The sequence below is a fragment of the Labrus mixtus genome, chromosome 8, assembly GCF_963584025.1.
Source record: "Labrus mixtus chromosome 8, fLabMix1.1, whole genome shotgun sequence".
Classification (NCBI taxonomy): Eukaryota; Metazoa; Chordata; class Actinopteri; order Labriformes; family Labridae; genus Labrus; species Labrus mixtus.
The window spans coordinates 11,373,353-11,388,468 of NC_083619.1; the positions used below are offsets into that span (position 1 = coordinate 11,373,353).

Sequence of the window (15,116 nt, forward strand, 5' to 3'; positions counted from 1 at the left end):
AATTCAAATGTTTCAGACACACTTATTACGTGTAAATATCCATGAAGGACAGAGATGGCTGGAGAGCAAGATGTGTGCTTAAAAAAAAAAAGCTTTAAGTGGGTTACTGCAACGGTGAACAGAATCGTGTTAATCCTTATTGGACCTCTTTTTAAAAATGTTTTTAAGAGTATGCAGCACGATCACTATGTTTTTGTTTTTTCAAAAATAAATCACATTAAATAAATACAAAATACTAGCAGAAAGACATTTTTACTTACATTATATTATGTCAACATGTATTTTCCTGTTCTGCATCTTGTTTTATCTCAGGTTATCGCTGTGTCTGAACTGAGCTCTGATCATTGGAGTAAGTTATTTACACTGTAAATAACAGGTTGTGCACATAGCCTACATTCCATTCCATACTTACTGCTTACAACTAACTCAATAACTTAACTCTTCTTCTCATATAGGTAACTTATACAGGGTTGTATACAGTATTGTAATACAGTATTGTAATACAGTATTAATGTCATTCATTATCATTTAATACAGGATATGGAAGTTTTTAGAATACAGACTAATTGGCTTTCCAAAAAGTTGTGATAGTATGCTCATATATGTACAAATCCTAATTGGAGATTCAAGCACAGAGAAAATTTGCCCCTTCAGCACAAGAAAAAGCCAAAAAGTTGAACAATTCTGCAGGACTGAGGTGGGCTTTAAAGCTCCTGTGAAGAACTTTCAGTTTGTGTTGTTTTGGCGCCCCCTGTGGTAAAAGCGGTGCATGTTATCTCCTTGCCTATCTTGTTCTGTACACCAGTCAGTAGTCTTTTAAGTACAAATGTTACTCCACTTACTTAAATATACTCTTTATTGGCCTAGCTTAACCTTGTTGTATTGAAGTATCTGGACATGTTCTTTTTAAATTTAAAATGTGTGCTATACAAATAAAGATTGAGATAGAATATCAGCATTGTGTTGTTATTTTACCATTATACATTTATTAACTGCGAGGCTGAGGGTTTTATTTTGTCTGTCTTTAATTTAGAACAATCTAAGTTTATTAAAGTCAACCCCCGGACTTTGTTTTGATTGGACTCACCCAAAGTCAAAGTAATAAAGACAGTCATGTTTCACAGATTCGGAGCATGGGTGAAGCCTCTCCATGTGACCTCTGGTATGAAGCTCCGTTTATTGTTTGAGGACTACACAATGAGCACTTCCACTTTCCAGCATCCCGTTCTGGGCTGCATACCAGCAATAGGCTACATACCTCCCACAGGTGACCTGCTCGCTCACACTTCCAACTGTTTCATGGCTCGTTCCGCGCTTCTGCGGCACATTTTTCACTCGTGATCACGCTATATTGTGGACTGTTCGGGATTACAGCGTTTTAGACTCTGTAGTCAGTTGAAAAGTGAGTGAGATACACGGCTGTGTGGTTTTCCCACCGGGGGTCCAACTTCTAAAGTGGCTTTACGCACGAGCTCTTCTCCATCCAAAGCCGCAAATCTGGAGCCTATATACGCTTGGAAGTAATCGCAGCGCGGAGGGATGGCAGAGGAAATCCTAAACCCCCCAGATCTTAGAGAACTGGAAAATAAGGTTGGCAGGAAAACCCCGGAAAGTCTTCTGATGTGGATGAGGGATGCGGTGGACCGTGAACATGGCTGGAGGGCTGATGCTGTGGACAGTGGGGAGCGCAGATCTGCCTTCAGCGAGAGTTTTTCTGACAAAATCAGCAACTTAAAACAAGAGATGGTATGATTCTTATTCTCATTTGTGGATGTATCATATTTAAGACACTGCATGCATGATTGTATTTGTAAAAACATTCAGTTTTGTACTGTTTGTTGGTGCTTTTGAATGTAAAGTTTCTGTGCGGTCTCTCCATGTTCAGCCACAACTAGCACGACCTGTTTTAGCAGCAACCACTGCTCTGTTTATTCTGCTGACGTGTTTATCTCTCTAATGCACTAACCCCAAATCACTGAGTTCTGCTCTGAGCCACTTCACCTGCTCATGTTTATGTCTTCTGACAGCCACTGTCACCTGCCTCTCTGTCACACTCCTCACCTGGCCTTCCTCTCATTCACCTCCATTCACATCTCACATTCTGACTGGATTCCTCCACTCATTCTCTTCTGATTCACTCCTCAACTCTGATCCTTCCTCATTCCTTTCACATATTTTGCTTTTTTTTTTTTTAACTTCATGTATTGTAGTCTATATGTGCACGTAAAAAGATACCTAATTTAAAAAAAAAAAAAAAAGCTGTATAGGGGCACTTGTGGGTGAAAAACAAAAGTTAAATCCACCTTCAGTGCGCACAAACGTCATTTGTCTTATTTACACCTGCATAATCTGGCATTTTCCATGCAGAGGTGTCTGCGTTCTGCAGACGTGAGGATCCTGCGGCAGCTTGTGGCCGTGCATGAGGGGATCGAGGCCATGCGCTGGCTGATGGAGGAGCGGGATGCCTTGGTCAGCCGTGGCAGCAGCCTGACAGGCAGCCTGAGCAGCTTAGTGACTGTGGAGGAGCCAGGGACCTCCATGTCCCCCTGCAGGTACAGTTTGTCTGGCAGATGTGCAGGAGCATGTGTCTCACAGATAGGTGTTTCTCAGGCCAGATGCAGATACAAAACATTTACAGTTCGAGGGCTCAGGCTTTAAATGTTGCTCATTTTTTTGTGCTCTCGCTTCCACAGAGAAAACCTGAGTCCAGCTCATGAAACCACTGGATATGAGTCAGGAGATCAACAACCACACACTGACCATGATGAGTCAAAACTTGTCAAGAGCTACTTTGACATGCCGAGCTCTGAGTTTACTGACGCAACACCTCCAAGTCCATCTTCCTCTACGTTTGAAGTCATGCAAGTCACACAGAGCAGGCATGTTCAAGCCTCCTTGAGTCCTGACAATTTTTACAATAGTGCGAGTTTATCAAAGTCACAATCACAGGACTCAAACACTACTCCATTAAAAGACATTAAATCTGGTGGTGACACCATCAGAAGAGCTCTGCTCAGATCCAGCAGGGTAAGGAAAGAAGTGAGAGCAGATTCTGGTATTTTTTCCTCTACTAAGCTTTCAGAAGAAACACAGACAGATCAACAAGCCCAGCAAAGTTCCAGAGACCATCAGAACAATGTGATGAAAACAGAGGAGAGTGAACCCAATAAAGAGACGATGTTGCTGGGCTATGACGCTCAGTGGTGCTGGGTGGAGTCACAGGACGATGTGACGTTTCTATGATTTTAACAAAGGATCTTTGATGTGTAGCTGCTCCCCTTAAAGGTGAAATGCCAGTTATGAAGTCAGATTAATAATGCACTTTGACAGTGATTAATAACTAAAGATGAATGTCCATAAATACTGTCTATATGTCACTACTCACTCTGTCACTACTTTTTGAATTGTAGTGAGGATAAAGTTGCTGTTTCATCTCTTTTTTAAAAATTGCTTGTGTAATTTATGAAATCTTAGTGAATACAAAATAAAATGACGAATAAAGTAATTCTTAAAATTTGTTGAAAAAACAATCAAAAGATGTCCTGTCAGTGTATGATCAGTTCTTCATACACTGGTGACCTGTATTTTTTAGAGATATTGAACTTGAATTTAAGGTGTTCTAAAATAGGCTAGTGGGTCTTCAGACTTTCTAATGTAATTGCACTTATTGCAGATTATTAAAGTGCTTTTTTTATTTGGTGTAAAAAATAGTTGTTCTTATTTGGGCTTACGTCCTTATTTCACATCTTTAAATATTTCTCAATTATAAATATGATGCAAAAATGAACCAGTAAAGACCTGTGCTGGTTACAAAAAGATCCTTTATTAATGCTTAAGCTTGTCTCTCAGTCAACACAGCAAAGAAGTATGACAAACGGAATGAATGTGTTGATATACAGTAGAGGAAAATGTTTAACTCAGAATAAGTTGGCTAATTGAAATAAATGCAAGCTGTCTCTTGTACTTTTAAAGATTTTACCTTGTTCAAGAACCTAATTTAACTTTGTCTAATTAGATTATTTTTCACATGTTTGCTTGTCACTTTAATTATGATCTATTCTGTATTCGAAAATGTCGCAAATTATGAAGGAAATGCCGATTAGTAACTCGTTATCGTCTTTCCGATGGACCTCAAAGGCAGCGTCCGACAACTCTCGTGACGTCATGTATTTACATGGAAACCCGGAAGTTTTGTGCAGGTAGAAATTATTTCCCCGCGGTAGACTTGTGTGACATTACAGGTGGATAAAGGACGATGTAATGTTTGAGTCGCACGAAAAGGAAACATGGAGTTTTGCTTCCTTCGTTGTCTCCTTTACGTCGTCCTGACGGCGTGGACTTCAGGAGACGGTGAGTTTTATTTTCAGCGAAAGGGACGAAATCTGAGTTTACTGGTATTAGCATGTTTGCTAACTATCCGTCCAGCTATCTGAATGCATGATACCTTTAGCACAGGTACACTTTGTGCACCTATCACGCACCTACATTGTTAAATATATATGTTTTCCTACCTTTAAATGTATATGAAAATAACAACATATGTCTTTAAATTAGATCTAACTCAGCATTCAGATGTTTATTTTAATAGTAAGAGTCGTTCATAAAGTCAGCTGTCTTTCTCTTTAATGACACAATGTGTTTGTTGTTTTTCTATTTGATGTGTAACTGTCAGGTGTATTGTATGCATTTGAATTATTTAATGTCTCTTGTTTTTTAGGGTGTCATTTAAAAAAAGTTCATAGTAAAATTATCAATTTTACGTCTTTAATCAGATAAAATATGAAGATAAACAATTGAACATAATATACTGCTTAACATGGACATCATATTTCAAAAAGCAAAGGAACATTTTATATTAAAAGACGGTAACTCACTTTGTAACTTTAGAAGTAACATTATTATTATTATTATTATTATTATTATTATATTGTAAAGGGTTTTTAAGGTCAACCCAGCGAGTCATTTTAGGAGCTATTGAGATGAATAAGGATTTGATTAGTTGTCAACTATTTAGTTGATTGTGTTATTGAGGTGATGTTTAAATCAGTCAAAAGGATTCCAGTTTATTCAAACGTGGATATTTTCTGGTTTCTTCCTCCTTTAAAACAGTAAATGGAATATTCTTTTGGTTGTGGACACAAAAAATTTGGGAAAGTTATTTGGGGCTTTTGAAAACCTTGATCAACATTTTATAAACAATTAATTTGTTTATCAAGAACATAATTGCCCAATTAATGAGTGTAAAATCAGCCCTAAACGTAACTACGATCAGCAGTAAAACGATGTTTGTCTGCTTTCACACAACAAAGTCTTGATCCCTGCAGATGGACAGGTGACGTTTGTGTCCGAGCTCTCGTCCAAACCCGCACAGAAGTTGTCAAAGTACGGTTGGTACGGCAACGTGAGACTGCAGAGGTTTCACATACCGGAGGAAACCGCCATCGCTCGCTGGCTGTTCTCTGTCACCAAAGGCCACAACTTCAACTGTGGACAGCACAATGTCACTATGTAAGAGTTACATGTGTGCACTGTTCCCCTCCTCCCCCTCCTGGTTGATCTGATTTCTCTAGGTGTTTCATTTGTTTTGTTGAAACTTTCTGTTTCTGTACATTGTTGATACGATGATCTGCTAAACCAGTCTCTCTGCTTCTGTTCCCCCTCCTCTTTTAGCCACATTCGATGGGGTGCCCCTCCAGTTATAAACCCCACAGGGTTGTTGTTTCCTAACGCAACACTTTGGAGCCCCAGCCTGTCTCTGATCCTACCTGTGACATCACACAGCTCCACAACCTTTAACCTCTCCAGTCCTGCTCCTGGGGATTGGTACATTGGTGCTCACTTACCTGAAGATGATGGGCGCATTGAGCAAAAGGTTTGTATGGAGCTGTTTGTATACAGTACAAACAGCACACATGTAAACAAACGTGCAACATTAAAATAGCTGGGAATTCTGTGAGGAAAAAAAACTTGACATAAGGTATTTATCTTTTGTGGACTGGATGTATCAAATCTGTACCTCACTTTGACACAGTGTGTGTCTATAGTATTAGTTTGGACAAACAGCTGCTTTGCATCGTAGGGCCAAGATGTAATATCAGTATGATAATCCTTCTCACTTTCCTTTTTAGTCCAACCAGTTCGACCGGGGCAGAGAATAGATTTGTACCTGACGTTGCTAAACCACATTCTTCTTTCCTTGGCTTCTTTATACATGCAGAATGGCAGCTGAAAACAAAGTCTTGTTCATCATTTTTCTATTTACATTTGATCTCATATCTCTGCATGTTTACTTATGTCTGTGTTTTCTTTTCCTGTTCTCTACTACTGACTGATCTCTGTTATTTTTTTTACGAGTCCTCTGCCAAACCTATATGAAAGTTGAAAGACAAGCTTGGCCTGATCATTTAAAGACAACTTTGAGTCCATAGTTTATTCAATGTTTGCTTTCTTTTATATCTCAGGGCTTCCCGTCCTGCTCCTACTTCTTCCAGCCTCAGCTGTCAATCAGGAGAGCAGTGGACACACCCATTTTACAGCAGGGCACGCTCCTCCAGCAGACTGCAGCACCTGACAGACCTGCACGCCTTAAGTAAGAAGTGACTGTCATTCTTTGCACAGTCGACTTATGTACTTATGTACCAACTAAAGTCGACTATTTCAATAATCAGTAGATTATATCCTCATGAAACATGCATTCTTAAGTGTCCTTTCTAGCTCTGTCATTGTACACACAGTGATTGCTTTGTATAAACAGAAGACACTGAGTCCCTTGAGCATTTACTATGTGCGAGGTTTTAAGCAGAAGCTGAGTTTTCTGCAGGTCTCTTCTCTCTAAAACAAACCAGACCTGGTGATTACTGTAAAACTGGGAGAAACACTGAGTAGCGTGCGAGCAAAAGATTCCACAAACCAAAGAAAGATCCTCTGTGTTAAAAATCCTTCATCCAGTCTAATAATTTAGTTTAAAACGACAAAACATTTAGATGGTAGTCAGATAAATATTTTTAAAATGTGCTTCTAAAATCCAACCTTTATGGAAAATCAAGAAAAATGTGTGTCTTACAGATCAGTCACCACACTCATTGTAAGTTTGTGTGAAAGTGAGGTGTGGTACTGAACCCAAAAATAAGAACTAATAATCAAAGTTTAGGACTGAACAAATTACAATTCAGCTGATGGCATTTTAAATCTGATACAGCCCTTGTGTGCTCATGTAACGTCCAATCCTTTGTTTTCCTCTATATATTTTTAATCAGTCAGTATCATTGGAGTTAATATAGTTGTGTGTGTCTCAGGTTGTATATTCCAGAGTTTGCCTCCTCTCTCTTCGTCTCTGTGGCTGACTGCTCCTCAGAGGACGGAGCAGACGTTGGAAACTGTTCCCTCGTCCTCAGGCTCGGCTCCTTCACTCCTCAGCACAGCCCGGCCACAGTGAACTGCTCAGGGATCAGCTGTTCTGCCGCTCTGTCTCACCCACCGTGGGACACCTGGTTGCGGGTTGTCGTGGAGAGCGACCACAACCACACTGTGACCTTCAGTATCGTCTCCAACTTCACAGGTGAACATACAAACACACACGTTTCTCTTGGTTTCACACATCATGCCTCCATTCTGATGAAGTCACTGTGTGTGTGTTTTCTCTACTCTGTGTTCTCAGTGGGATGTAAGCCAAAAAGTGTCGGCCTCACAGCAGATGATGACATCAACAAGCTCCGTGGCAACAGCAGCCATAGCAACTCAACATCAGCAGGAAATAGCACGGTGGATACGGATGCAGTCGGCTTCGGAAACAAATCGGCCGCTCTGTTAACGCCGTTGTTGGCGTCGGCGTGTGTGTGGAGCTTCCCCGTGCTCTACGAGGAGGTGGACATTCTGTCGCTCCGATTCACGCCGGTCAACGGACCCAACGTCAGCGTTTCAAACACACACCCTTCACTGCTCACATACCCTCTACACACACAGGCCACTGGGGGAACACTGAACCTCCAGCTCACACTGAACACAGTGAGTACGACTGAATCTCTTCACATAACTCAAGATTTGTCCAACAACAGCCTTTAAAATTTGACCAAGTTTTGCGTATATGCTTTCATGCTATTTTTCTAACTATACCGACTTACTCTACACGTCTGTGTTTTGTGTGTGTCTGTGTAGACTAATGTAACTCTGAGTAACAGCAGCAGTGTGGTGGCTTGTCTCTCTCCCTGGGCTCCAGTCCTGGAACTCAACAACTCTCAACCCTGTCGCACAGGTAGAACATGGAACTGCAACGATCGATCAACACTGACATAAAGACATGCATGCATATGTATAGCTACCCCATGCAGCGTTATCTTAGAGTATAAGAAAATGTAGATGTAAAAATGATAATAAATACCAAATACAAAACAGACTGTTTGTCCCACAAAACACAAAAGCACATCATGTTTACATAGTGCCGTGTTAAAAACCTATTTTGCAGGCTTATTAGACCTGTTTACAGCTTTAAGATGAAGCAGACGACAAGAGTGTCTCCCTATTTCTGCCAGTTGCATGCTGGGATACTTTGCAAATTCACCTGGGCTTTATTTCAAAATAGTCAATTTTGATTGGTTCGTTGGAAATGAAGGAAAACCTGCAGTAGGGTCAAAATACCCTGATGTCATTCTGATCTCAAGAAAACCTCCAATATGCATCACAAAAGTCTGCCTACTGTTACCCACAATGCAACGCGCTGGAACTGTCCATTGAACTTATTAGACTAATGGACAGTCTCACATATGCATTCATAAGAAACATGAGATCATTTTGTTATGTACTTTATGGAAATAATTTGTTTATTATCAAGAGGGAATTGTTCACAATGTCACCTATCAGCATGGAGACTGAGATAAAAAAAACATGCACCATCAGTCAGAAGGTTTGATGAATCACTCCCTGTTTGGTAGAGAGCTGTGGTAGAAAAACAGGGAATACTTTCAGTATATGGACTTTAAGTTTGCTCTGAAGAAATGTCACAAAATGCACGGGAATGGTTAATGTTCATCTCTGGAAAAATCATACAAATCCCAGTCCACTTTAAACAATGAAGTTATGAACACAGCTTACGACTCAGAATTCTGCTGCAGGGATTTCTAGGTAGCCTTGACAAAACACGTTGCCTGGTCTTTAGTCTTTAGACAAAAAGAATAGATTAAAATAAATGCCATTTGGTTTAAAAGAATGTATTTATTTTTAACACATCCGGGCTTTTTGCTCTAAATCCAATCTTCTTTTGTCTGCAGCTTTGTTTGGAGGATACGGTGTCAGTGTGAATGTCAGTACTCCTAAAGCTGTAGTCAGGCTGCCTTTCCCTCAGTCAACAACCTGGTACCTCACCCTGCAGCTCACATGCAACAGGTAACCCACACAAACCACACACACACACACACACTCACACACACACACACACACACACACTCACACACTCACACACTCACACACTCACACACACACACACACACACACACACACACACACACACACACACACACACACACACACACACACACACGAAGGTATCTCATATCTCATTTCTCCATCCAAAAAACTTCTTTCCAAAACGGTTCCTAATATTTTCTGCACTTGTGTCATTTTAACCTCATACATTCTCTTTCAAATAGAGATATGAATAAGAGAAAAGGGATGTTTTCTAAATGCACACATCCACACCAAAAAGCAGTGTATTATGTGTAAACACATAAGAGAGCTCCGTACGCATGTTAACTTTAACTGTAAACTTATTTTCTAACCCTGTTTTAATGGAAAAAAGTCATGTGACAGGAAGTCACATGTCTACTTTCTCAAGGTTTCCTCAGAATGACTTGTTGTTCTTCTTATTCATGTTTCATAGTTTTGCTCTAAAAAGACAAGGCACAATATGTTTTCACCCTACAGTTTGTTAACAATTGAGTAGCCCTGATGTTTTATTCCAGTAAAACAACAGTTAAAGCACCAATTCTTATTGTTATACGATTGTTGCGTGTAAAATTGGTACTGCAGTCCAAATTCAAAACATTTGAGAGCTGTCTCCCCCCCACGCCCCCTGCTCCCTAGTTTTGATGCGCAGGCAGGCTGTCATGTTGCGCAAACGGAAGCTTCAGTGTTTAGCCAGCTCTGCATCGGTCTTGAAACCCTTCTGTAACCTCTCTCCATTTTTTTTAAACGCATCTACAATATTTATCCTGGTTTTACCAAGTTTCTGATCATGGAGCTTATTTGAAAAACGGTGATGCTTTTTAGGTTGGGTAGAATCAGTTTGATCTGAACCAGGTCGCTTGGCCGCTTCGATCCCTGCAGCACCTGTTGGTTAAAGCGAGGGACGAGGGGCCATGTGGGGATGTCTTTATACCACCTACACTCTCATATCGCAGTGGAATCTAAATTTAGAAGGAGGACATGCTGACTGCTGCATTGTTGTCAGAGAAGACTGCACTTCAACATATCATGTTTCATTAATGTCTGATGATATAGTAAGGTCATTTTATGATTTCATTCAGTAGATATCTTACATATTGGTATGTGTTTTGTTGTTGTTGCAGCAGCAGTGACTGTGGAAACACATCAGTGGTGTCTGTGGTCCCTGAGGTCTCTGTCAGTGCCTGTGTGGAGGACTGTGGGACGTACGGTGAATGTAGACTTCTGAGGTCCTACAGCTACCTGTACGCCGCCTGTGTCTGCAAGGCTGGTACGACACACACACACACACACACACACACACACACTGCTGCCTAACCCTGTAATCATTCTTTTACTGAAGTATATGGGTCAGCACTGCGCTAGTTACTCGCATTAATTCATGTTCCTTATAAATAACTCATGTGCTTTAATTGTGTGGGTGAATTCAGGCTGGAGCGGTTGGGGCTGCACTGATGATTCATCAGCTCAGTCGTTCCTGCGGCAGGTGACAGCGACTCTTCTGCTCACGCTCAGTAACCTCTCCTTCCTGCCCGCCATCGTGGTGGCAGTCAGACGCTGTTACATCACCGAGGCCTCCGTCTACCTCTTCACAATGTTCTTCTCCACGGTAACCCGCGCTCGAAAACAAACATACACTTGTGCACTGGTGTGGCAATGAGTTGGGCATTGCTCATGTTCTTTCGGCTTAACAGTATACTGTTGTGTCAGACGGAGCTTTCAGTATGAGCTTGAGCAAACACTTGGCATGTTTTTGCTTGAGTAATCACACTTTCATTTAGACTGTGTCCCCATAAGAGAGTCAAATCTTTTTACAAAACTGTAAGGAAGGCACACCTCAGTTCATAATGCTTAGCATGTGGAGTTAAGGCAGAACATGTGACTGTTTACAAAGGACAGTATTTGATAACACACTACTAAAGAGTGTGAAGATATACTGTGAGGTTATCTGTGTGTTTCCTTACTACAAAGTAACTCTACGAAACAAAAATGTGTTAAATCCTTTTCCAATGATCAAATCTTCACATGTTTTTCAAAGAATAATTCAGTTTAGTCTCTTACTTGAAAGTGAAAGTAGACTACTGAGGTCCTACAGCTACCTGTATGCTGCCACTTAATGATTATTTTAAGCCTTCTTGTATTTACCAGCAGATCTGGTTGTAAATCTGTGTCAGGATTTAGTCTTGTTCAAAGCTGTAGAGTGTCTGTTTAATGTATATTGCTTTTGATAAAATGTTCGAAATAGCCCTTAAAATAAAAACATATATATTTTTTTTAAATCTGATTAATCCAACTACATTACCAAAACATCTGTATCAGATTTCTTTTAACATCTGAGACCGATGTTTTCCACATCTGTCATGAGCACATTTAAAAAATGTACTGCCAAATGAGTCACGATGGAATCACCTGTACGTTTGTCTCTGTCATTAAAGAAAATGTAACATCACTGGAGTTCCAACTTTATGGCAGAAGAGAGTGATTCCTCTTCTGAGATGTTTTTTTTCCTTCTCTTGTCCTTTTGTAGTTCTACCACGCATGTGACCAGCCAGGTGTAGCTGTGATGTGTATAATGGACTACGATACCCTGCAGTACTGTGACTTCCTGGGGTCCGTCTGCGCCATCTGGGTCACCATCCTGTGCATGGCTCGCATCAGAGACACATTCAAATACGTGAGACCCAAATAGACTACTACTTGTTGTTGTTGTTGTTGTTGTTGTTGTTGTTGTTGTTGTTGTTGTTGTACTGCTATCAGACGTTACTCAGGATACATTACGTTATTTAAAGTACAAAAGATTGATTTGATGTTCTCTTGAAACAGACTCTGTTCATGCTGGGAGCGCTGCTGATTGCCATGTCAATGCAGCTGGACCGTAAAGGTCTGTGGAACCTGCTTGGTCCAGTCCTCTGTGCCATCCTGTTCATGGTCTCTGCTTGGGTAAGACTCGGACCACAACACTACAGGGACACTATTAAAAACAAATAGAAGTCAAAATGGACACAAGAAACAAATATTGATGACCAAATTGGGTTTGTCAAGGTATCAATGCTCCAATCCTTTTTTGGATACCACGTTTGGTAGGAATCAATAAAGGTTGATTTTCCCCCCCGAAGCAAAACAGGGAAAGACGTGTGAATCAAGCATTCTAGAGATGAAGTGTAGAGAGAGAGAGAAGGAGAGAGAGAGACAACAAAGTGGTGATTCAGCAAAAATGAAATGTTATTTCTAATAGTTTTATAGCAGTTATAACAAAACGCTCCACACCTCCACACAGCCCTGCAGGACGGTGCTGTGTTTATTTGTAAGCAGCTGAAGCAACAGTTGTCTTCACTCTTTTCAAAGTTTGACAACCTGCCCGTGTGAAAAGCCTAAATCAAACAGTTAACCCTCACGCTGTGCTCTTTTGTTTTCAGGTGTACCGAGGCGTGCGACGCCGGCATTGTTACCCTCCGTCCTGGCAGCGCTGGGTCCTCTACCTGATCCCCGGAGCGCTCTGCGCCCTAATCGGTGTGTGTTTGTACATTTTTGCCGAGACAGAGGACAACTACTTCTACACGCACTCGCTTTGGCACATCCTGGTGGCGAGCTGCGTTGTATTCTTGCTGCCGCCCAAGGAGAAGAACAGGGAGGCATTAGGGTGGAGCAGAGGCTGGAGCTGGACCTGGACCTGGAGCTGGAGACCCCGGGTCTGCGGGTACACGCTCTGTGAGAGCAGCAAGGATGAACTGTACACTGTGACATAGTAGAAGAGATGCTGTGAGGAAGAAAAGTGACCAGATGATGATTGTTATACAGCAAGAAAAAGACATTTACACTACAGAAAAAGACAAACTAGCCCTTTTCAGACTGCCGTTTCACGCCGTGATGTTTATGCCCCTATGACATTTTGTCTTCAATCTGAAGGCGTAAAGGGGGTAGGAAGTGATCCCACCTCTGTACCATCTTCAGAGGTAGTAACAGAGGCAAGACTCTTTTTACATCAACTGGAGACCTACATTCTCTTAGGTCTACCTTTGTTATAAAGTTTTAAAACTGAATTTAAAAAATATCTCTAAAAATGTGAAATTGGCTTAATAAAGCGGCCTGCAGACAAACACACACACACACACACACACACACACACACACACACACACACACACACACACACACATAAATTCCCCATTTAACCCAAATCAAAGCTGCTGAACGCCCGAAGGTAATCTGTCTCACCTGTTTGGGGAAGAAAACTACCTGACCATTGACCTCATGACCAACAGTTTGTACATATTGGGTATAAACATTTTTAGAAGAGAAGATACATAACTGAACAGGGAATATTAAGCACTTTGTGGAACACTTGTAAATCTTTATATCCAGCCTATTATAAAGTCTTCTGATAAAGTATAATATATTTATAGTTCATGTATACACTCCGTATTTTTGTCTTTTTGTCTTTTTGTTAATTCCACAGGCCTGCAAAAAGTGAAAACTAGTTTTGAAAAAGTTATAATCTGAAGGGTTGAATTACAACATTAGAAAAGATGACAGAACACTTAAACTCAAGCTCCATTTTCTGGAACTTAAAAATCATTGAATGCGGCCTTGATCATCAGAGGAACTCTTCTCAAATGTCTTCATCTTCTAAACGTGCAGATCTCATTTTTCTGAGGGAAGAACTTTTTCCTGTCTGCCCTCCCCCCCATGTTTCACATCAGCTTCTGGACATTGCTCCATGTGTCTGTGGAATAGATATTAAGGCCAGCTTTAAATCATTGGCTTTCAATCAGGTCTATATAATTGAAGTGAACATATGAAAGTGTTGTTCTTGGTAAACAGGGTGCTTCTGATCCAGACAGACTTTTTATTTCCTTTTTTTTTTTTAACCATCTGTCTTATTTCATGCGTTTCTTTTTTGTTCTAAAACTGTTCCCACGTTAAGTCTGTTTAAAGATCGAACATAGATCTAAGAAAGATACGGGTTGATATATCGGTATCAATTTTTTTTTTTTTCCCAATATCGATATCTGTATCGGCCGGGCCCTACTTTTATGATTCAGAAGCAGATTCACTATGAACTGTACATAGCCCAAGTATGCATGAATGTGCAATTAATGAATGTAAATAATTCACATTACTGTGTCCAGTGCCTCCTCCTCATCTGTGCGTACTGTATGACTGTGCTTAGTCTCTTTCACCAGAATACTTCATTCACTTTATTTAATGTAAGGAATTCTAATTTATATGTCTTTTTGTTGTGTTTTTAAAGAGACTCATATGAATATGATTTATCATTGTGATTTTGCACCGGTTCAAATTGAACGCCTCTGTCACCCTAACAAAGCCTTCCTGTTGTTGTTTGAATTGTTTTCTTCTTGTGTGTTTGTGAATGTGAAGAACTTCCTTTAGTGCTCACTTCGTGTTATCACCACTACATACAAACTGTAGCTCTCAATATTTAAGGATGAAAAATGCATCTTACTTGTGCTGCACAGCTACTTTTCAATCTCTTAAAAAAATCAATAAAATAAATCTTGTGTAAAGAGGAATGTTTCATTGTGTATTTTTTTATATGGAATGATACAGTGTGTCTTTATTCAAGCACTCCAGCACACAATCTCAGGCACCAAGAGAGGACAGGGGAATGGAGGGAAGAGGATTATCGTAATCCTGGGAAATATAGAAAGTGCTCCCCGTGTA

The 15,116-nt window shown here is 40.5% G+C and overlaps 2 protein-coding genes across 2 annotated transcripts; both read left to right on the forward strand.

The window, feature by feature from the left end:
• The first annotated feature begins 998 nt into the window (after window positions 1-998).
• LOC132978919 (leucine rich adaptor protein 1-like) lies at window positions 999-3,697 on the forward strand. Its single transcript, XM_061044277.1, has 3 exons — window positions 999-1,746; window positions 2,368-2,552; window positions 2,694-3,697. Exons 1-3 carry the CDS (start codon window positions 1,540-1,542, stop codon window positions 3,241-3,243), a joined length of 942 nt encoding a protein of 313 aa, XP_060900260.1. The 5' UTR covers window positions 999-1,539; the 3' UTR covers window positions 3,244-3,697.
• Window positions 3,698-4,189: 492 nt separating this feature from the next.
• pgap6 (post-glycosylphosphatidylinositol attachment to proteins 6) lies at window positions 4,190-14,965 on the forward strand. Its single transcript, XM_061044278.1, has 13 exons — window positions 4,190-4,350; window positions 5,325-5,508; window positions 5,671-5,872; window positions 6,462-6,589; window positions 7,296-7,558; window positions 7,658-8,004; window positions 8,155-8,251; window positions 9,264-9,378; window positions 10,563-10,705; window positions 10,866-11,044; window positions 11,963-12,109; window positions 12,259-12,375; window positions 12,852-14,965. The coding sequence occupies exons 1-13, from the start codon at window positions 4,287-4,289 to the stop codon at window positions 13,179-13,181; spliced, it is 2,316 nt and encodes a 771-aa protein (XP_060900261.1). The 5' UTR covers window positions 4,190-4,286; the 3' UTR covers window positions 13,182-14,965.
• The last annotated feature ends 151 nt before the right edge of the window (window positions 14,966-15,116 follow it).